We start from the raw sequence: 22,791 nt of genomic DNA on the forward strand, positions 1-22,791 counted from the left end.
TTTAAAGGAGGTTAGAAGTAAACAGGAATACATATTTGTGAAGATGAGTACGTTAAAAGGAAATTTACTTTTTTTTTTATCCAGTAACATAATATATCTATTTTTATGTCATTCTTGTTGTGTAAATAACGCTATTGTTATATGTCAGTAAAGAACGGAAGTGTAGCTTCCCTTTCTTATGTAAGAATAATAACAGTATAAAATGTAAATGGAATGTGTTTACGTATTGGCTGTCTTATGAGTATCACAATACCATGTGACACATTTCCGCTAATTGGGTAGATGCCATCAGTTATTATATCATTGGATATAAGAAAACATCAAACGATATATGCTTTGTTCTGATTGGATGACTAGAAGGTAAGGAGCCTATAAGTTATGTTGTGACTGCAGTTCTTAGTACGTGTTTGGAGACAACAGAAAGGTAAACGCAATTGAGCACTTACCGTTCATCTACTCTTTGTTCTGATTAGTTGACTACACGTAAGTATCTTACAAGTTATATGGTCGCTGCAATTCTTAGTGAGTGTTTGAAGGCAAAAGATAGGTAAGCAGAGTTTAGCAGTTAAATTTCATCTATTATTTACTATGGGTTAATCAGCATTATTTATCCATTATACCAAGGATTTGTCTGTGAAGGAATATTATTATTGATAAGATTCTTGCGCTTGTGTTTTCTTTATGTTTTCTTACGACTCGTAAAATACAGTAGAATATATCCATAGGAAATGAATCTAAACAGGATACCATAGCTACTTTTAATGTAATTTTAGCAATATATTATCAAGATTGTACGTCCCATAATTTGATTAATATACGGTGAAAACTAGAACGTTAAAAATTGTTGATATTAAAATGAATAGTAATTTCTTCTTATTAAATGTAGCCGGTACAGCCGCGCACCCAGAAATGTTGCTGGGAGGAGTCCAAAGTATATTCGGGGATGGTTAGTCTACAACGTCTATGTAATATTTTCCGTCTTATTGTGCACCCAAAAAATTAAGACATTGTTAATTACAATATTCTATATATACTTTAGAAACAATGACAGAACTACGAGGCGCATCTAGAAAGTAAGTTTCCCACGCGTCCCATAGCTAGGAAACGGCATGTTGCGCGAAGCGACTACGTTTACGAGAGAGGGTAAGGTCCTATGTTGACACATGCACTAGCGGAACTTCCCTAGTGCTCTCAGTAGCGTCGTGGCAGTGGTTGAAGATGGACGTTCCTATTCCAGCTCCCGATGCGTGTGAAGTGCGAGCAGTGATAAGGTTTTTGAATGCACAAGGCATAGCACCAATGAAATCCATCGTCAGCTGTGCCAGGTCCATAGGCCTAACGGCATGTGCAAGCAGTTCCTACAGATTTTCCTCTTCTTATTGCACACCACTATCACGGAGTGCCTCTTGATGAAGAAGTTTTGTGTTGAAGCAACTGACCCTAGAGCACAAAGCAAGGCGCACATTGTCAGCATTGACATTTTTGCAACGATACAGCTGACGATGGATTTAAATCGGTGCTATAAACTGTGCATTCAAAAACTTTATCACTGCACGCACTTCACCCGCGGTGGGAGCTGGAATAGGAACGCCAATCTTCAATCACTGCCACGACGCTACTGAGAGAATTAGGGAAGCTCTGCTGGCGCATGCGCCATGTTAGGATCTTACTCTCTCACGTACACGCAGTCGTTACGCGCAACATACGGTTTCCTAGCTATGGGACGCGTGGGAAACTTACTTTCTGGATGCGCCTCGTAAATTATATTGTAAAAAAGAAAGAGTACAGATGAGGCGTAAAATCAAATAGTCTACATCAAGCATTTCTCTGTTAAACAAGTAAGTTTTGTGTTAATAAAATCTAGAACTGTTAGTTGAGTTAATACATTTTGGGGGGGATACCGGTTGAACAACACCCGTGAGTCCGCCCTTGACCAAATACCGATCTTTATTATTTTAAATCGACCATTTTGTTCACGTTACTTTTTCTAAAGACGATACATGTCTTTGTCTATTGTTATAATTTTATTGCAATGCATGCATTATAAATTTCGATGTTTGAATATTAGAATTATTAAACATTCATGGTTGCACCATTATCTGTGAATTATATTTGTATGGTGACATTCGAAACCTAAAAGAAGTAAATCTTCTATTAGATTGACCAATTTAATAGTTTTGGAAGAATCAATAAGATGCGGAATAATACAAAAACCTTTGAAACAACACAATTTATTAACAAGTCAGGTCTATAGTAAAAACACTAAACAAGGGAGTTGGCTGCAATCATTTTTGTGGGCTTACTTGAGTCCATTTTACATTCATATGTTCTCACCACCACCAACTGTAAGTTTGAATGGTTGAACGTGGTCGCACCGATGTTGAGACCAGTGTTTCTTTCAGACCTGTTTTTGGGGGCCATAGCCCCCCCTCCCCCCGGAGCAGACAAAAATACGTCTATAATATAATAATAAATACAATAGTATCAGTAGTGCCCCCGGAATTCTAAGTATGCCCCCCGGGAACATTGTTTCTGACAGAAACACTCGTTGAGACCCCTGGCAACTACCATGCTACGGGCCAGTAGCTACTGAGCGATCGCAAAATATTTTAGTTCTATTTAACAGTAATAAACTTAGTTATTGAAATTTCTAATTTAATACTTACGAAATAAGGTTATAGTATATTAAGTCTAACGACAATATTTCTTTTATAGAAATTTCCAGTATGAAGGTTATCATTCTTCTGGGACTTCTGGCAATCGCTTTCTGCTGGTACGTAAAAAAACTTTTTAAAGTTATATTTACTGAATATTTGGGCAATTTGTATTTTATAAATAAAGATTTTCGTTTTTTAGCATAATAGCAGTATAACAACATCTCCTAGGTTCGTGGATGCTGATGGAGTATTTGGTAGATTGTATTTGTCATTGATCGTATGGGATTAAGGTCTCATCAAGTAGCAAAACGATATTGATATGCATTTTAGTGTAAATAATAATAAAAATAATGTGATTTCTGAATATGGGCCCACAATCTTAAATGCTCAGGATTTAACTAATTTGTCCCACTTTTGGGACTGTAAGAAAATCGCTGTAGCTTGACATAAATAGCAACATTTGTATTTCTCCTTGATTGCTCAATGATACCTAACCTTATTGAAAATTATAAAAGTTAGTCTTAGTTTATACTCTAAATTGAAATGCTTTTATAGTTTTAGTTTAAACTTTAAATTGAAATGCTTTTTATTTACTCACTTTAATGTCCCAAGATTGGGACAGTGGACGGGAAGGGTTTCAATCGTCAATCGAAGAAGTAACTGTTGAAGTCATACAAACATATATTCTGTCCAAATGTTTGTAAAGCTATAAAGTTTCCCAACATATAGGCTATGATCTACTGACGATACTTTCTCTGTTCCCTGGCTAAAGTAGCTCAGTAGTAGAGCTCTTACCTGTGGTGCGTGGGGACTATGATTCGATCCCAGCCAAGTTTGTGGTGGAAAATCCTCCGTGGACTTTCTCCGGTACTTTTGTTCCCTCCCACATTCTCATTCCACCGGTTTCTCCCTCTTCGTTTGCTTTAATTATCGTCTCTCTTAGACTAATGGGGATATTCGTATGACATTAAACTGAAAAAATCTCATCTTATTTATTTTTTTCTCTATTCCCTGGTATTTTCTTTATTTTTATATATTAATAGCTATACAAGTTGTCCAAACTATTACATACGAGGAGTTGTCGGAAAGTAAGGTTACAAACCCTGCAGTGAAAAAAATCATACAACAAATAGTACTAGGCTATTTTTCGACATAGTCCCCATATCTTTCAAGACACTTGTCTCATCATGGGATGAATTTGAAGATTTCCTCCTGGTAAAAATCTTGTCTTTGCGTGTTCAGCCACATTGTCATGAACTATTTCACTTCCTCGCCTGAAACGATGAGAGAGCCTCCTAGGTGCTCCTTCAAGTGCGGGAATAGGCGAAAGTCGGATGGAGAGAAGTCCGGGCTGTAGGGGTGGTAGTTGATGATATCTCAGCAAAACTACTTTTAACAGTATAGTCTTCTTCTGGGCTGTATGCAGGTGCGCCTTATCGTGAAGCAAGGTGACGTCAAAAAGAAAAGCTGAAAGAGGAGGCAATACTTGCTATAAGATGGTTACTAGAAGAATGAATTCGACTGCAAAGAGCAACTTAAGTGACATTTGAGGATCTAGAAATATCGTTTGCTAATTTAGATTCGAAGAAAATGTTCGATTCTTAAGAAAACAAGAATAAAGAGCGAAAAATAGTATCCCATCAAATATATAAATACGAAAAGACAAAGCCAAGTACTCGTAAATTTATCACTTCGTTCAGACAGAAAATAAATAGAGATTTGAAACTGTGCCAAGTTCTATTGAAATCAGAAAATCTGAAAATGTAATTTGCGAATTTAGTGCTACGAAGAAATTGCCACACAACAGACTCACGAGGCGACTTTGCATAGAACTTATTCTGAGCACTAAAGTTGCAAAGTTCATTTTCAAATTTAGGAGTTTTAGTAGAACTTTGCATCGTTTCAGATTTTCAAGTCCATGTAGTCCAAAATCTCTGTCACGTTTTCTTTAACGGAATTGAAAGCTTGTGTGTTAAGTCTTCTCATAGATGCCAATTTCTATTAAAATTAGAAAATTGGAAAATTAAATTTCAACTTTAGTGCTGGGAACAAGTTCGTTACACAATCGCCTCGAGAGGCTCTTGCCTGTCAGCTTGTTCTCAGCACTAAATTTGCAAATTTAATTTTCCGATTTGAATAGATCGGCGTCGTTTCAGATCCTTATTCTTTTCGAGACCGAACAAAAAAATCAGCAAATGGAATTTGCAAATTTAGTGCTTAAAATTAGTGCTATACAGAACAGCCTTGAAAGGCTTTTGCCTGGTAATGTGTACTTAGTACTGTAGGTGGCGATTTCGTTTTTCCGGTTTTTAGATTTTAATAGAACTCGGTATCGCTTCAAATCTCTATTCTTCCTATGGCCGGACAAGTTAATAATTACCTACGAGAACTTGACTTCGTTCTTTCACATATATGTTTGTGGTGAGATATGACTACTTTCTAGAAAACATTTACAATTATTTACTCAGTATCTGAAACAACACACAGACTACTAGTGTAAGAAATAATGATAGTTACGGATATTCAGTTTTCATTTTTCCAGTTAGATGGGCGAACAATGTGACAAATGAGGGAGTATTGGAAACGGTAGGAGAAAACAGGAGTATGCGAAAATGTGAGATAGGATGATTAGAAAGATTACCATGTGAGAGATGGAGGAATGATGCTAGTAGCTATAGAGGAAATTGAGAAAGGAAAAGTACCTAGAGGAAGGCTACGATTGAAATATACGGAGTAAATAATACATAAAAGAAAATTTCAAAGAATAAAATACCAGGCAATGTAGAGATTTCTGACCTTAGATTAGGATTATGCTTGATTACATATAATAGAGTAATAACGTGCATTATTGATCGTTCTTGAGATCTCCTCAAACACATCAAGAGTCTATCCTACTTTCGTAAACTCTTAAAAACTTTTTACCTATCTTTAGTGATAAAAAATAGAGAAAAATACTTAGCTCGTAAGCAAGGACAAAAAATACGAACTGAAGGTCTTCGATGAATAAACGAAAAGGGAATTGCACCATACTATTTTTCACATATGTTTATGTGGATATCTATGGTGTAATCGCGGTCTCGCTACAGTTTACGTAAATGTCAACTAAATATTTGATCATCAAGTGTAAGCTTTACAGTTAGTTACTAGTATCTTTCCGGCCATCTTTTCCAAAAGAAAACTCTTTCCCATTTATACATAGCACAAATTAACTAACTGGAACCGCTAAGATAGTATAGTGCAGGTAGGTGAGTAGTGTGATTCAAAAGATTTATGGAAACTAAAACTGGTCAGATAAGAGGGAGAAATAGATTGCTAATTTGATCATGAAAATATACATAGGCCTATACAACGACTTACTGAAACTGTAGCTGCACATAAGACGTTTTGGAGAGCAACTTCTGCACAATATCCTTTCTTTCGAGATAAATGCTTTTAAAGTATCGCAATAATTTTCTTATTATGTGGTGATGCAAAGTTATATCCTGACCAGCTAACGAGTGCGGGCGGCCGGTTTTGGAACTAAAATGCAAGCAGCAGTGTTTCTAACCGGATTACTTGTAATCAATCTATCAGTGTTCTTTTTGTTCTGTTTGTAATAAATCACTTCTTGCATATGCTCAAGTCAGGGGCAGATCCAGGGACCGGGGCGATTGCCGCCCCCCAGAATAGGATATTTTTTATTTTAAAAATAAGATCTAAGAATTTTCACTTTTGTATTATAAATGTAAAATAAAACTTAAAATAGCTAGGCCTTACTTTTTTACTTTGCAGCAGTCAAATAAAGTAGTAAATTGCAAGAAATTACTTACATTAGAGTTCTTGCGCAATAAAATGTCCACCTTTGAAATCGCAGGTTGCCATTTCTGTTCTAGAAATTGCAGAAAATAGCTACTTCTTCTTTACTAGAGTTGTTTTACTTTTTTTTTTTTTTGTAATACACTCTTACCTTGATTTGACTTCGAATGACCGCCCCCCATACATTCAGCCTGGATCCGCCTCTGGCTCAAGCTAAGACAAACAGTTTCTAAAGTTATTGAAGTTATTTGCAGGAAATTTTAAGTAACAAGCAAAAAAAACAACTACAACAAAAATACACCCTCCACATTAACTTGCGAACAAATTAGCGAGTAGCGTTTTGCAGGCTGCTCCTGTTTTATAATGACATCGAATAAAACGTAATCAATTTTTATACAATCTGCTTAATACACGGTAGAAGCTCACTGAATTGTCAATTGTGCTATGTTGTTCTTAAATTGGTAATTTCCATTCATATATCACTATTCACAACACATCTGCATTACTGCAGGAATGGTTCAGTACAACCACATAACTTACGGCGTTCTTTATTAAGCGGAAAGAGATTAGGCTATGCATAACATCCAAACTGCAACTTTTAAATACCGTTGGATACACTGCAGAATGAAACTCTCCGCTCCCCTGTCCCACCGCTCTTGCCAAGAAACTGATGTAAACACAACAGCAGCGCCATCCTTCCAAAACCGCACTGCTATCCTGGTCAGGTAATAGTACTACATTCTACATGCTAAGTTAGCATAATTGCATTTTTGCTACCATTGTATTAAGTGAAATGAAATCTTTCAGTTATACGTCTCACTATTATGCCAGTTAGGCTAAAGAAGATGGTGATGATGAGAAATGGGTGGAATGGTGGAATGAATAACGTCAGAGGAAAAGGGAGAACCCCGAGGGAACTCAGGTACACGTTGTTAGTCCACTACAAAGTTCACTTGGCGCGAGCTGGTATCGAACCAGGGACCCCATGCACCTGAGGTGAACTTTCCACCACTGAGCCACCGCGACCCTCCCATTAAAAAAATAGCTAATTAAAAATAACTGCAGATATTATAGAGGAATGTTTAAAAAATACGCTGATAAAAATGTAAAAATAAATATATCCGCTTGTCGTCGGCATACTTAATTCGTTACTATTCTAGAGACCTCATATATAATACGAATATATTCATTGTTAAGAAATAGAATTATTGACATAGAGAATTATAATATTTTCTCTTCGAATCACGCACGTTTATTTTTAAAATTGTGTTAATCTAAGTTAGGGACATATTATGTGTAAGATGCTTCAAGGGCATCTCGAATTTAATATGGTTCAATTCTTTGCAAGGACCAACGCATATACGGAAATACATAACTTCTACTGGTTGAACTAAAATTGAAAAAAAAAAAATAGAATTTATATCAAGATGCAGTATATGTAAAAACTTTATGTTTACACAGAACGATGGATTTCCGCAACAAAGTCCACAAATATTCTAAACACAGTATAGTAATTCTGTTACACTTTCTTTCGTTTATCAAACCAAAAACAAAAACAAAGAATATCCTTAAGAAAACTCCAAGAACTTATGAATAATATGAGGTAAGTGCAGGTAAATACGCCATGTTAAGGGTTTTGAATTGTTTTATGGCCTTAACTTTCATGAAACACAAATGACAACGCATGTACATTACAGAGTAGACTTTTCCGCTTTCAGAAAAAAATGTGGCAATGATGCGACTCCCTTCTAGTTTGTACCCAACGTAAAAGAAAAAAGTGTTACAAATTGGCGTATTTACCAACACGTGCAGGTATTTACGACAAGTCTAGGATACTACTACAAACATGTAATAAATCTTGCAACTGCTTACATTGTCTGTATTATACGAACTCAAATATTACTACACAACATGGCTGAAGCAAAAAAAAAAAAAAAAAATGAAATAACCAAAATGCAACATAGAAATAAAAAGATAAAATGTTAAAACGATAATCTCCAAAGTTGAAACGAAGTTCCAAACTGAAAAAAGTTTTAGTCCATAAGAAGATAAACATACAGTGTCACTACATAACGATATTACATGGGACATGTGGGACAAATGAAAACATTTGTCTTCTGCAGTCAATCTTGCACAAGCCCTGGCGTATTTTGTTTCACTATACTTGATATTGATTTAGTAGCCATGGAATCACAAATACTGAAGTTACACTTACAAAACAGTGTTCCTAGACGGACACGAAATAAGGCTTATATTGCTTTATACAATTGGAATTGTTCTGAGTTTGCACGGCAGGCCCTACTAATAACGGATTCTTACCTCTATTGAAATAATATCGTCCTTAAACGGAACCTTCCCGAAGCAAACAACACTGCACGGCGTGGCGGTCTCGGCGGCATCTTCCGGGGAAACGTACCAGCACTCAATTCTTGGCGTATTTATCTGCACTGGCGTATATGCCTGCAGTTACCTTATATATATATATATATATATATATATATATATATATATATATATATATATATATATATCACATTTTAGTTTTAGTACTAATACTATGTACAAAATAAATAATAATAAAACAAGTTATTTTTACTAATCTGTGTGGTTTCGGCAATACACACATCATCTCGTGAAAGCGAAAGTATATTTTTGCGAATTTGTAATGCATATTATTCAGTAATGTGTGTTTATTTTGATCAGATACTATTTCTAAAATTAAGTTATATCGCTAAACTTTAATTTAATTTTTATTAAATCTTCCAAACTCTTATATGGTTGAATTCTTAACTATTCTGAGGCCAGTATTCTTGAAGCTATGTAAACAGGACTTACGAAGCAGAAGGAACTATTTTCCGTTCTCACACCCGAAACATGCAGACGTTATCAAGATGTTCAACATACTGAAGTCCCAGAAAGTTGTTGTCTGCCTATACTAAAGATTAACACACAACGTATTGATGCGAGTTATATAAAGTTAAATGTTTATCCTATAGCAGGGTTTCTCAACCTGGGGGTCACGACCCCTAGAGCCTTGCGAGAGGGTTTCATGGGGGTCGCGAAGATAAGCGGAAGAGATAATCATAATTACAATTTAATACCGGAAAATATTTTAAATATTATTTTGAATTTTGTTATGATATGCATATTTTTATTTTTATATATACTGTTAAGAGCAACAAAAAATAGGTGTCCTATACATTTTCAACAAGTGCAAAGTTGCTTAAAAATCAATTGAAATGAAAGATGTACGATATGAAACTAATGAGAACTGCATATGGAAATACCAGAAAAATAGAAATGCAGCAGATCCTGCATATTGAAATACAATTAAAATTGAAAGCTAATGAGATATCTGAGCATGGTATAACTCCACTAGTGCGCCAATGTCCATTTCATTCTTCGTGACGCACATTATGAAGTCATTTAAAATACTCAATAACTTTTTTGACAACTGTCCAAGTTTTTTAAAAACCAAAATTAGAAATCACTTTATTTTTCTATCATATGATCCAAAATTAAGGGAGTTATAAAGTTTTAAAATTTTTAAACATCCTCTATTTTGAACTAGTTTGACGGGATTCGATATTTATAATATGAATGAACTGACCAAATTTGGTTTTAATCCATTTGCTTTTAGAGAAGTTACTGTATCCACTATACATAAGAACTTAATTCTACTATTATAGAAATAGATGGGTATCATGAGATTTCTGCAACACAAATACTAAAAATCTCATACAGGCTCTTAACAAACCAGAAATTATAAGGGGATCTCTGGCAGGAGGATGTGATAGGAATTACGAATAGAACCACTGCCCTATAGTATTTTACTTCAAATAAATGAAAGTAATTATAGTGCGTTCAGAGAAAAATAAATTTATATCGAACAAAAAAGCTAGAAATAAATGTTTACGTACAACAATATTAGAAACAAAGGATGAAATAAAATGTTATTAAGTCTCTATCTATTACTAATAAATTATAACATGGTCTCGTCCCTTTCCCAATCTCCTATAAACGAGGAACGTTCAATTTATAACCAGAATTTCTTCTTTGTTTGTTACACAGAAAATACAAATGGGAATCAGTTACTGTTCTTTTTCAAGCTACTCCTTATGTACACACACAAACACACACACTTGTACCATCGGAGTAGGAGTGCTCACATCGTCCGTCATAGGATTCTATGGGACAATCTTTCAGCCATTTGTGCTCACATGTTTAGACTTCGTAGACGTTGAGGACGACGCAATTTTTGTCCTGCCAAGTGCTTCCTGAATGACGCAAGGCGACAGATCGGGGCTATATGGAGAATGGTCTAGGATCTCCAAACCAAGTTTGGTGATAGCTGTCGCAGTTGTCGTGGACATATGAGGACGCGTGTTGTCATGCAGGATGATGAAGATTCTTCTCAAAATCTCTTTGACTTTGGTCCGAAGGAGGTTTCTGTAGTACGCGGCATTGATTGTGGCCCCGCGTGCCATCAAATAAGTGCGTATCATCTCATCTTTATCCCAGAATACTGTCAGCATAACTTTACTAGCGCATGCATGTGCCTTGAATTTTTCGACGGCGACAAGTCTGGATGCTCCCCTCTACGCTGGACCTCTTTGCCACCGGCATGTAATGATGCACCCAGCTCTCATCGAAGGTGATTATCTTTGCAAGGAAGATCTCGCCTTCTCTCTGAAATCGTTGCAGATGCTGAGACGTTTTTCATAGCAGTTTTGGGTCCCATCTGGTTGTGATTTTCCGGTAGTGTCGGTGTTCGTGGATGATCGTTTCCAGATATTCCATGCTGATGTTTGTTTTCTCACACTAATCTCTCATATTGATGCACCAATTACTACTCATCCGACGAATGTTGATTTGTTGACTGCAGTAGCTCGGCGTACTTGGAGTACGAGCCACGTTGAGAATGGATTACCTTCCTGTCTTGAATTTTGAACACAATTCGTACGCTTGCAACCGAGAGAGAGAGAGAGTTTCTTCATCATATCGCGTACTTAATCTTCTGAAGGTTTCAGCAGATTTCACTCCTTCCATCAGCGGAACTTGATGATGCAGCGCTGCTCCACTGGAGCTGCCAGCTCCACTCTGTCAGGCTTGTTGCCAAGGGCACCCATTAGGGGGCCAAGGTGGGGCGCTCGCCCCCTAGAGAAAATTGTACTTGAGAATGTCGAAAATCCAATAAAATTTTTACATGAGACAGCAAAATTTGAAACTATTTTTGAAACGTCGCTTATACTTGCCCCTCCTTGAAACCCACAACATGGGCGCCCTTGCTTGTTGCTATTGTCCATCGTCGCTCTCTGAGACTCTATTTCTTCAACTGCCTGTTGTAGCATAAAAGTGTCAGGACTGCCTTATCACAGGATGGGAGACAGACGCCAAGCTACACAAAGTAATACCTGAATATAATTCCGGTTATAAATTAAAAGTTCCTCGTATATTTTCTAATCATTTTTTTTTATTATTGCACTCTTTATTATCATAAAACTTACTTTATGAATTACATTTCGTGTAATAGAAATTCAGATAAAAACTCCAAATAAAAGTTCAGAAGCGTTAGGTATGTGAAAATCTTGAGATCATGTTAATGTTGCTTTAAACTGTTTCACCTATGATTGCATTAAATTTGACCACTGAATTTATAACTTAAATTTAGTTGTGAAAATAGCATATTTTTAAAACCATAGGAAAATATGCGCTAGTTATTGCTTGATTGTTATGTGAGACAGATAATGAGTAGGGATATTTGTTGAAGAATTAAAGGATTATGACTGTTAGAATTACTGAATTAATTCAAAATTAACCAAATTATGTCACTATTGTGCTAATTTCACTTAGTATCTCGTTAGATTTAAAACCTTTAAAGATGTATCACTTATTTAAACAGATTGGATTCATCACTATATGATACACATCCTACAACAGCAACATGTGCTTTGTCGGAGAACTGAACCTATATGTTCATGCATAAGAGAAGGTACATTCTGTGTATGTTTATAAAATGTTCGAAGTTTTTGGAAATAGGAATATAATATATCAAATTTAAGCAGAATCTTCTTCTTCGTAACACGGATCAAGTTAATACTGTCTTAACATTAAAATAGCAAAATCTGTATTGGTTTGCTCCTGCAAGTTCCATAAAGAGTTTTTAAAACTTGTAAAGCGGTGTAAGAAATGCATTAACGTGCTTTGTTCTTACTCGTATATAAAGACCTAATATAAGCCTTGTTCTTTATTTGTGGAACTTATGTCTTGTGAAAACCCTCCGGTCCTTCATCTTGAGCTGAAACTAATTTTTCGATTTATCTTTGCACTATGATACAGCTCTTCAAGTATGATCTGATTTCTTCGGACGCATGGTATTTTATTTTTAAAATGTTTGGGTTTAAAAATTACATTTTCTTTATATCAAAGTATTCATGCTTAAATGTCAATTTGGAAAGACGACTTAAACAGTGATACCGTAGTTGCCTGTTTAATAAAGTTAATATTAAAATTTTCTACTGTAATATTCAAGGCAATTACTTAAAGCTGTTAAGTTAAATTTTCAATTGAAGTATATGTTTAATATTAGAACTATAGTACAGCAAAAGGAAGCGTTACAATTACTTTTGATATATTTCTTCATATGCTGTTCATATGGTTTTTACTCACGAATTTATGATGTTTTTATCCATCTTTGCTGCCATCTGTTCACTTGCGACAGTCTTAAAACCATTCTCATTATCATAGAGAGGTTTTTGCTTGCAGGTGCCAGAGAGGTACATTTCGCCAGCCCCCTACCTTGAAATTTCGTAACAAAGTCTATGTCAATCGTTTGTACTACGTTTATAACGGAATGTACCTTAAAAATGTCGTTTGTACCACTTCTGGTACAAGGGTATAACAGTTTTAAAGTGGGAGGTTGTGGAACCGGCAGCCCCCTACCTCACAATTTCGAAACAAAAACTATCCCAGTCGTTTGTACTACATTTCCACCGGAATGTACAGCAAAAATGTTCGTTTGTATCACATCCGGTACAAAGTTATAAGGGATTTAAAATGTGGGGCTTTGAAAACACCAGCCAATCATCTTGGAATTTCGAAATAAAACGTAAGTTTTTATATGTGTATTCCAATTATAATTACACAAACCAAACTTTATTTAAATTTAGAAATACGACCTATTTTTGCATCGACTATCTATTATATAAAAGAGAACGCACAAATCCTTTGTTAGCTCATCACGCTAATACGGCTGAACCAATTTCTTTCATTTTTGGGGGGTTATTAGGATTTGGACCCTAGATGGTTTTTATCATATCACTTTAATTTTTAATTACCAGTGTCTTGAGATAATTGACCATTCAAGTGTCCATAACGTACAAATCCTTTGTTAGTTCATCATAGGTATAAAAATAAACGTATTTATATGCAACCCGCATGACCGTGTCACTCGGCGGGTTAACATAAATGACAGGCGATATAATGTTAACATTTACTGGAATCTACTATGGTTTTTATCATATCACTTGAAAGCGAAAAAGTAAAAATTATCTAAGTAACAAAGTTTATTGCGTTCCGGGGTGACCGCAGCGAAGCGGGGCGGGTTAACATAAATGACAGGCGATATAATGTTAACATTTACTGCAATCTTCTATGGTTTTTATCATATCACTTGAAAGCGAAAAAGTAAAAATTATCTAAGTAACAAAGTTTATTGCGTTCCGGGGTGACCGCAGCGAAGCGGGGTGAACGCTGCTAGTGTATAATGAAAACTTTTTGCTGACTAGACCTTCAACTTGAAACCAACAATTTCTCTTTTAATTATGGGAAAAATACCAAATAATAAATATGAGTGTAATGCAAGTCATGCAACATGCACAAATGATTTTTTTTTTAACAGGATACTAATTCAGAGCTACATAAATAAACTCTCATGCATTGTTATGATATTATTAAGGTAATACATAATATTCTTCATGCATATTATTTGTTGATTCGTTGGTTGGTTTAGCGTCCCTGTTACTACTGAAGCTACATCAAATATGGAGCTCAGCCACATGAGCTAGCTCCCACCGCAAATCAAACCCGCGTCTCAAGGAGGTTTGCTATCCATATAGCCACGAGACAGCTCTATTCGAAAACATTCCTTTACTAGCTTTTAAGGCTTTTAAACAAACTGAAAACCCAACGTCGCACAAAGGAAACTCCGGTATTTGGGAGGTACTAGGGATAGTCAGAAAATTTTAGATCTGGTTACAAGTTCCGAAAATACCCGGTTCCGAAACAGAGAACCGACTATCCGGAACCAAAACAGAGATCGAGAACTCGGTTCCAGAACCCAGAATGGGGTACCCAGTTCCAGAACCGAAAATTAGGTCCTAAAATCGAGGACTGCATATTACGAAAGATGTCCACACTCTAATGAAGAATATAAATTTGAAAATACACCTGTTTAACTGGCAGTACTTGTTTTCGCTAAAATTGACATTGCAAGGGAAAGCATACAGAACAAAAATGAGATTCAGAAGGATATTAGGGAGCTCCAAAACATATGACCAACTGAAATTTTCGAGTTGATTCCAGGGGTTCTAAGATGGGAATTGGGGCAGGGGCGTCATTTCAGACTTCGCTTGAGGAGGGCAACAGCATCACCAACATAAGACTTCCACGTTTTGTATTAGCATATTGGTAGACAATCGAGTAAAGTATACGTATTCCTCAAACTCTTGGGGGGGGGCAATTACTCCCTCCTTCCCCCCTAAATGACGCCCCTGAATTGGGGGTTCTGATGCACTTAATTATCAGATAATTGGAAAGTTCGTTGGAAACTGTTGAACTATTCTCATCCATTTTTACTTCAGATGCATATTTTTACCCCTTTTGTCTTATGGTCCTAAATTTCTAAATCACTCTGTCTGATAATTTGGTCCTCCTCCTAAGAAAGAGAGTGTATGGTAACTCACAGTGCCGGATTTACGTAGAAGCTAAACAAGATATACCTTAGGGCCCCACTCTCTTGGGGACTCCAAAATATTTTCAGAGAAAAATAAATGTACATTTGCAAACTATTGGATAAAAAGCAAGTTATGAAACTTACATTCATGAACAGTATTTTGCGTTATGTAGGCTCCTATGATGTAAGTAATGGGACTCCTTCTGCTAGCCTGCTCCCAAATATGTCATTAGTTTCCTCATTTCTGCACATAGAGTGCCTACATTCTTCATGGACTAGTTACATTGCAAAATGTAACATGCAACTGCACACTGCAGTATAGACAATTTGACACTGACGAAGGATAGCTGGATATATAAATTGTCCCATTACCTTCAATACTTTTGGGCCCCATCAAATATAAATCCGGCTCTGGTAACTCACCATGTTGATATTTCCTCAATATTTATAGATGTTCCTGAATTATTTTTCTCAAAAGACCTTACACCAATCTTGACTCTTGTCAACTACTTTCCGAAGTGTTCTAATTTAACGTCTTCATTCTCTTCATAGCGTCCTTGTCAATTTTTGACTGTAATGGACTAACAATATGAAACATTTCAATCGACTACTACCTATGTTTCAATTATTGACGTTGTTCTTTATGGCATCATGGGATAGGGTGTCCGACCCATGCACCGCTATCTTCTGGAAAGTATGCTAGAAGTATGTTGCCTTTCAAAACCAAGAACATAATTACCGCTCCGTAGCCTACCTTTTCATCTACTTTCCCTTGCCGTTGCCGATTCTTCAGGTCTTACTTCTGGCAGACGCTAGTTTAAAATATTTAAACAAGGAGTCTCACTTAGAGTGCAAACAATATCCGTAAAATAAAATGAAAGATTTATACACAACAAATAAAAGACATAAAATCACATCTAAAAGATTTCAGTTACGTCAAGAGTTTGGTTGACTGTGTATTATTTAGTAATATTTAACCGCTTAACTTAAAACCACGAATTATTTCTTTTTTGCCCTAAAAGTATAATCACAAATATATTCGTGCAAAGAAAAAAACATCTAAATATAAATTTAAACGGCGATTCCTTACGTTCGACATACGCAGTTGACTATATGGGTGCCCGATAGATGTGGGTAACATCAAGGGCGCCGATTTCTCTATAATTTGGGGGGGGGGGCTCTCAGACGCAAAAGGTGTATATATGAGGATGTTAGCACAAATTGCATTCAAATTATGCCAAATATTGTATATTCATAAATACGCTAGAGGGGCCACATGAGGATCGGCGCCCTTGGATAAGATTCATTTAACTATTTTAGGCTAATATTTTGCATTGGAGGCCAATGCTTATTTACGAAATGACGGAACTGAAATAGCATATCTACATTGTACCGAGAAATCATTTGTCTGTTATTTCTCTTTGAAATAATGATTTTTTTTTTTTTTTTTTTTTTTTTTTTTTGCAAAAAGAATACAAAAATTCGTAGTAGATTGAATGGAATATCTACTTATACTGTATTCATTTTCCCCACTGTTTCGTATTCTTAAGATGCTAGTGTAATATGGTAATGTTTATTATGGAAAGTAAATATTCGGAATTTTAATATTTATTGCGGGAAAATTTAAATCTCAATTTTGATCAGCTTGTAGTTGAAATAAATTGAACGAACTGAATAAAACATTTTAAAAGATTTCGTTGTCTCTTCATGTACACAAAAAGTGTTCAAAAAAAGTAAGACTAACAATAAGATAATCTGCTTTTATTACGAACGAATATACTCGTGGTTTTAAAATCGGTGATTTTGAATTGCCTAATTCGGGCCTAAATTTTTAGACAGTTTTAGTAATGTTTGCTTCAACGTACCTCTACCTTCAACGCACAAGGAAAAAGATAACCATTTAAAAATTATAAAATTTGAAACGACTTTTTCTAAGAAAATTATAAGTTAAGCGGTTAAAACAGAGCTTAGCGAGTTGTTTTTTAAAGTCTTAATTCAGAAAGTAATTTAAAACCCAAACTCACTCAAGATGTAATAGGAATGTACATAAAACATAATTCATACAAACAAACTGCATAATCTTTTTTACAATAGAAATATTAGTTACTCGTTGCACACGTATTTTAATGTAAGCATTTATGTCATGTTTGTCGTTTATAAAATGTCTAATCATCTCTAAAATAAAAATCCTACTCTTCATTAGTACCTCTCCTACTTTTAAGTGAAAAGAAATAAAAATATTTAGCTTGGAATTCAAAATAGGTTTCAATTCCGACCATTATATTAAACTCAAATGTTAGTTGTCAACTTAAATAAAGAAAGTGGAGAATTACAGTAATTTTCATCACACTCCATTGTTTTGTGAGAGTTATAAGTTTATATAATTTGAACATTAAATGGAAGATAATTTCTTGGGGTATTTTGATTTAATTGGGAATATCATGCACTTAAAACTTCCAACCGAACTCTGCAAATAGACGCTATTCATTGTATTGAAACACTGAATTAATATTACCCTATACACACAATCTGTTAACAATTATCTGTTAATGTTTAATATAATGGTCGGAATTGAATTCTATTTGAATCCCAAATTAATATATTTTTCTTTTCATTTAAAAGTATGAGAGGTAAGAATGAAGAGTAGGATTTTTATTTTAGAGATGACTAGACCTTTTATAAACGACAAACATGACATAAATGCTTACATTAAAATACGTGTGCAACGAGTAACTAATGTTTCTATTGTGAAAAAGATTATGCAGTATGTTTGTATGAATTATGTTTTATGTACATTACTATTATATTTCGAGTGAATTTGGGTTTTAAACTACTTTCTGAACGTATGATTTTTTTTAACTTTACTTAACTCCGTTTTAAATTTTGCTAAATAGTCAACCAAACTGTTAACGTAACTGAAAACTTTTAGATGTGAATTTATTTCATTTATTTGCTGTGTATAAGTCTTTCACTTTATTTTACGGATATTGTTTCCACTTTAAGTAAGACTCCCTAATTAAATATTTTATATAGTCGATGTAAAACCCGTCGTATTTTTAAAATGTAAATAAAGTTTAGTTTGTTTTCCGTGTTTTTCGAATTTTTGTGTAATTATTATTGGAATACACACATTCTTAACATTTTAAGAAATTAGTCAATATTTCTGCCATGTTCACGTGAACTTAGCAGAAACATTACGTTTTGATTTTCTCGAATTTAAAACTGGTAAAAATGATATTTCTTCTGGTACAATCCGGTACAAATTTAGTATAAACCATTCCTACAGAAAAATCTTCAGGTTTGTAGAAATTTATTTTCTGGTCCTGCTCGGTATACGTGAACTTATCAGGACTACGTTATTTTACGATTTTCTCAAATTTGAAACAATTACAAACGAAAAGGTTTACGGTACAATCCGGTACAAACGCAGTACAAACGATTTGTAAAGAAAAATCTTCAAATTTGTAGAAATATATCAGTGCTCCAGTTATGTTCACGTGAACTTAGCAGGACAACTTTAGTTCTTGAATTTCTCAAATTTGAAACCGGTACAAAGGAAGATTTTTACGATACAAACCGGTACAAATGCAGTACAAACATACGTGAGGGCTCCCCTTTCCATAGCCCTCCACTTTAAAACTCTTATACTTTTGTACCGGAAATGGTAAAAAATGTTTGCTGTAAATTTCGTTACAAACGTAGTACAAACAATTGGCATAGTTCTTTTTTTTTTCGAAATTCCAAGGCAGGGGGTTGCGTATGCAACTGTTAAAGTTCTGTAATTAATTCACAGCCATGAATAAACAACTAAAAAGTACATAAAAGAATTGAGTGTAAACTTTTAATTTTCAAGAATAATTATAACAGTTTTATTTTAGAATGCTTCTTTCTTAAATATTCGTAATATTGAAATTTCTCAACTTACATTTTTCACGCGTTGGAAAAGAAAAAACAATCCCACTACTAGTAAATTTAATCTAATACAAAGATTTTTGTTATCTTCCCAATTTTTCCGGAAAGAAACCGAAAAGTAAAGGCTTTTTACCAACAGGTTCAAAATTTCAGGAAATTTTTCGACACTAGTCACGACACACTGGTGCATTCCCAATCTCATAAGATATGTTGCAAAATTTTAGAATTTAATGAAGCAATCGGTTAGAATCAATTTTGAGATAGGCAGTACCAGTTAATGTATCCAACGACAGGAACGACGTCCAGTATTACCTAGAGTCACTATTTTATAGAAACTTATAATCTTTCACCATTATAAGTGGAGTAAGTGAGGGTGGTTTGGGGGTTTCAACCCCCTTAAGCAAGATATTATAAGATATTGTTAAGATATAGACACAAATCAAGGCATCTCTTGAAAAAATATGACATTAAGCGTTTGAGCCCCCTCGATGAAACTCAGCATACACCACTGATTATTATCATTTATACAGGGTGTTTTAAACAACACCGACAACGTTTGGGAGGTGATTCCTAACACCAAGATATGGCAAAAAGTATAGACTACCCTGGAAACACAAATGCTTCCTTTTGGAGTTCTGGGCTGTCGAAAACATGAAAATGAACTTTAAAGTTCCATAGCACCAAACCTATGGGTTCTATTGAACTATGGGATTCACTTAGGAACTAATATGTGCCCTATCTAAAAATCCACGTTTCAGAACCCTAAGGTACTCATACAACAATTTTTAAACGGGGAGTTTGGCTATGGGCATATAATTTTAAGTACTCACCAACCACCTCAATAAAAAACACCTTGCGGAAGTATCTTAAGAATCTGAAACATGGATATTTGGATAGGGCACATACTAGCTCCTAAGTGAAGTCTTGTCCCGACTACAGTAGGTCCCATAGCTTTTTAGCTATGAACCTTTAAAATTTATTTTTTCACGTTCTCGGCAGCCTATAATTCCGAAAGGAAGTATTTGTGCACCCAAGTTGGTCAAAATTTTTTTGTTCTCTTGGTGTCAGAAATTTCTTCTCAAGCTTTATCGGTGTTGTTTTGGAACACCCTGTATATGATTTTATTTAGAAATCAAAGAAGTGTGTATTCGTACGGTTATGTGTGTCATCAGTTAAAAAGGTTGAGAACGACTGATCTAAGGCAATAATTATGCTGCTGGTAATCTGTTAATTCCTTTAGCATTGTTTATTTCTGCTAGTTTTCCAAAGCGTACAGAGTATAACTATGGGAACTAAAATTCAAATATAGAATAGCATAAATGTAAGTCTTAAATTACTTATTCTATTAAATATTGTAATAAAATGTATTCTTCTGTAAGGGATGCTGATGTTGATGAACCCGAACCGAACTGTGTTTGTGGATTTTTCAATGTTTCCACTACTGACTTCGGCGCCTGTGATGAAGAACTACTATTAAAGGTTTCAGTCGACCTGGATATCAGCTGTGATGAGATAGGTCACAGGATATGCCTCCAGTATTGTGATGAAGTGGTAAGAACTTAAACTATCATTTAGATCTAAATTTGTTATATTTTTGCTTTGACAGGTCTCTCACAAAATTGACCAAAGGCACGATACCAATCCTAAGACAAATTTACACTTAAGTCTATTTTGACATATTTTATAGTTGTTTCTTTTGAAAAATTTTTCACATATTCCGCAAAAAATGAGGTGTTAAAACATCACAAAATGACTACCATTTTAGCGTGTAACTTGTGTGTTAATATGAAAGATTGTTTTGGTTTACCCGTTTAAAGGGTTGTGCCCGTTATTCGGGGAAGTGTTGCATTTGCATTATGGAGCCTATTACAATTTTGGTTGGTCAAAGAGATTTTTATTCATTATTTTAAATACATTAACAACACCAAAAATATCGCCTTCCGAGCATATCAGGAGTAGCTAGTAGTTGACAGTGCGAAATTGAATTGCATTTTATTGTTTTCAATAAGCAAAGTTTTAAGCAATATATTTGACATTTGTGCCAAGTAACGATTAACTTAATATGTTTTGCTGTAATCGGTGACTCAAATAGTTTTGTAAGACTACGAATTCTCTGGTAATAGTTACAGGAGTCTATCTCTTGATATTATATTCTAGCACATGGGAAAAACAGATAAGAACAACGAATGGCAGAACTGCTACTAATGTAAATGTTGTCAGGTAATTCACAGGCTTACAAAACTATTTTCATTACTATAGTTTCTGATAATGTTATGTAATAAGCCAAAACATGTAAATATTGTGTACCTTGTGGTCAGTATGTTATACCAACCACAGTAAATGGTGACAAAAAAAAAAAAAAAAAAAAACAATATGACAGTAACTTCATACTGAGCGCCTAATGACTGTTGAACTGTTTCCAAGCCCATTCAAAGAGATACTAACGCAAAATATCTTTCTCTCTTTTATGAACACGTATCCAGGGATAAATATTGAGCATAATAATTTCAAAATTCAAAGAAACATTCCTGATCGATTGGCACTTGCGTATGGAATGTATTGTTCGAATATTGAAATAATATTCTTGATTTTTTTAACAATGAAAAGTACATTTATTGATTAAAAATATTAATTTACAGTATTTTTTACAGTACATATTAATTTACAATACATAAGTAATTTTTTTTATTCAATTACATATTTATTTTCATTGCTTTCTCTTCAATATTTATTACAATTCAAAACTATTCGTCATTCAACTAAAATAGAAAAAGGCATAAATGAGGAATGGAACAATAATTGCTAACAGAATAACAGAAAAATATAATAATTTGAATAAAATTATGACAATTGCATTAAATAAATTTATGAAACAACTGCGAATTCTTAATTATTAAATCACAATATTATTCTTGATTATTAAAATTAAGTTTCAATAATAATATATACACTCAAACGATCAAATTGGGTTTACTGATCTAATATATGATGCCTAGGGCCGAGATCAGAGTTAGGGTATATATATATATTTTTTAATGATATATTCAATGTTTAGTAATTCCTACAGATGATTGGTATCATTCCTTTCATGTTTGAATGAAAGGTCTATTGTGCATAACATGTTTTACAATTTGTTGCATCCACTATTTTCTATTCTAACACGAATACGTCAGAGAGTTGAATTCAAAACTCCAACAGAATTCTACATATTATGACTTAATTCTACATATCAGAAGTGTTTTGGATGTCTGTTTGTCTATATGGTATCTTCAGGGACATAGTCGCTGTATTGTTCAACTTATTGAGACCAAATTTTGTTTCGAACCTAGTTGTAGATGAAGGCTTGTTCTTTGGGCGTGAAGAATAATATTACATTTAAGAGATACATTTGAACGCGATTTCCCTTTTAGGATTTTTTTTTTATTATTTTTTTAAGGCCTCCACATTCCCCTGCCGTTGCCAATTACTTTTGGA

General features: G+C 34.6%; 1 protein-coding gene across 2 annotated transcripts in view; it reads left to right on the forward strand.

The window, feature by feature from the left end:
• The first annotated feature begins 398 nt into the window (after positions 1–398).
• LOC145671853 (uncharacterized) overlaps positions 399–22,791 on the forward strand; it is a 42,452-nt gene continuing 20,059 nt past the window's right edge. Inside the window, exons 1-3 of one of the 2 annotated variants that reach the window (XM_081741081.1) lie at positions 399–483; positions 2,716–2,773; positions 20,697–20,868. In XM_081741081.1, coding sequence (XP_081597207.1) covers positions 2,727–2,773; positions 20,697–20,868 — 219 coding nt within the window. In that variant the 5' untranslated portion in view covers positions 399–483; positions 2,716–2,726. Of the gene's footprint in view, positions 548–2,715; positions 2,774–20,696; positions 20,869–22,791 lie in introns of both variants that reach the window. The other variant, XM_081741082.1, reaches the window with a different exon arrangement.

Source organism: Thermobia domestica, chromosome 15 (assembly GCF_964235325.1).
Source record: "Thermobia domestica chromosome 15, izTheDome1.hap1.1, whole genome shotgun sequence".
Lineage (NCBI taxonomy): Eukaryota > Metazoa > Arthropoda > Insecta > Zygentoma > Lepismatidae > Thermobia > Thermobia domestica.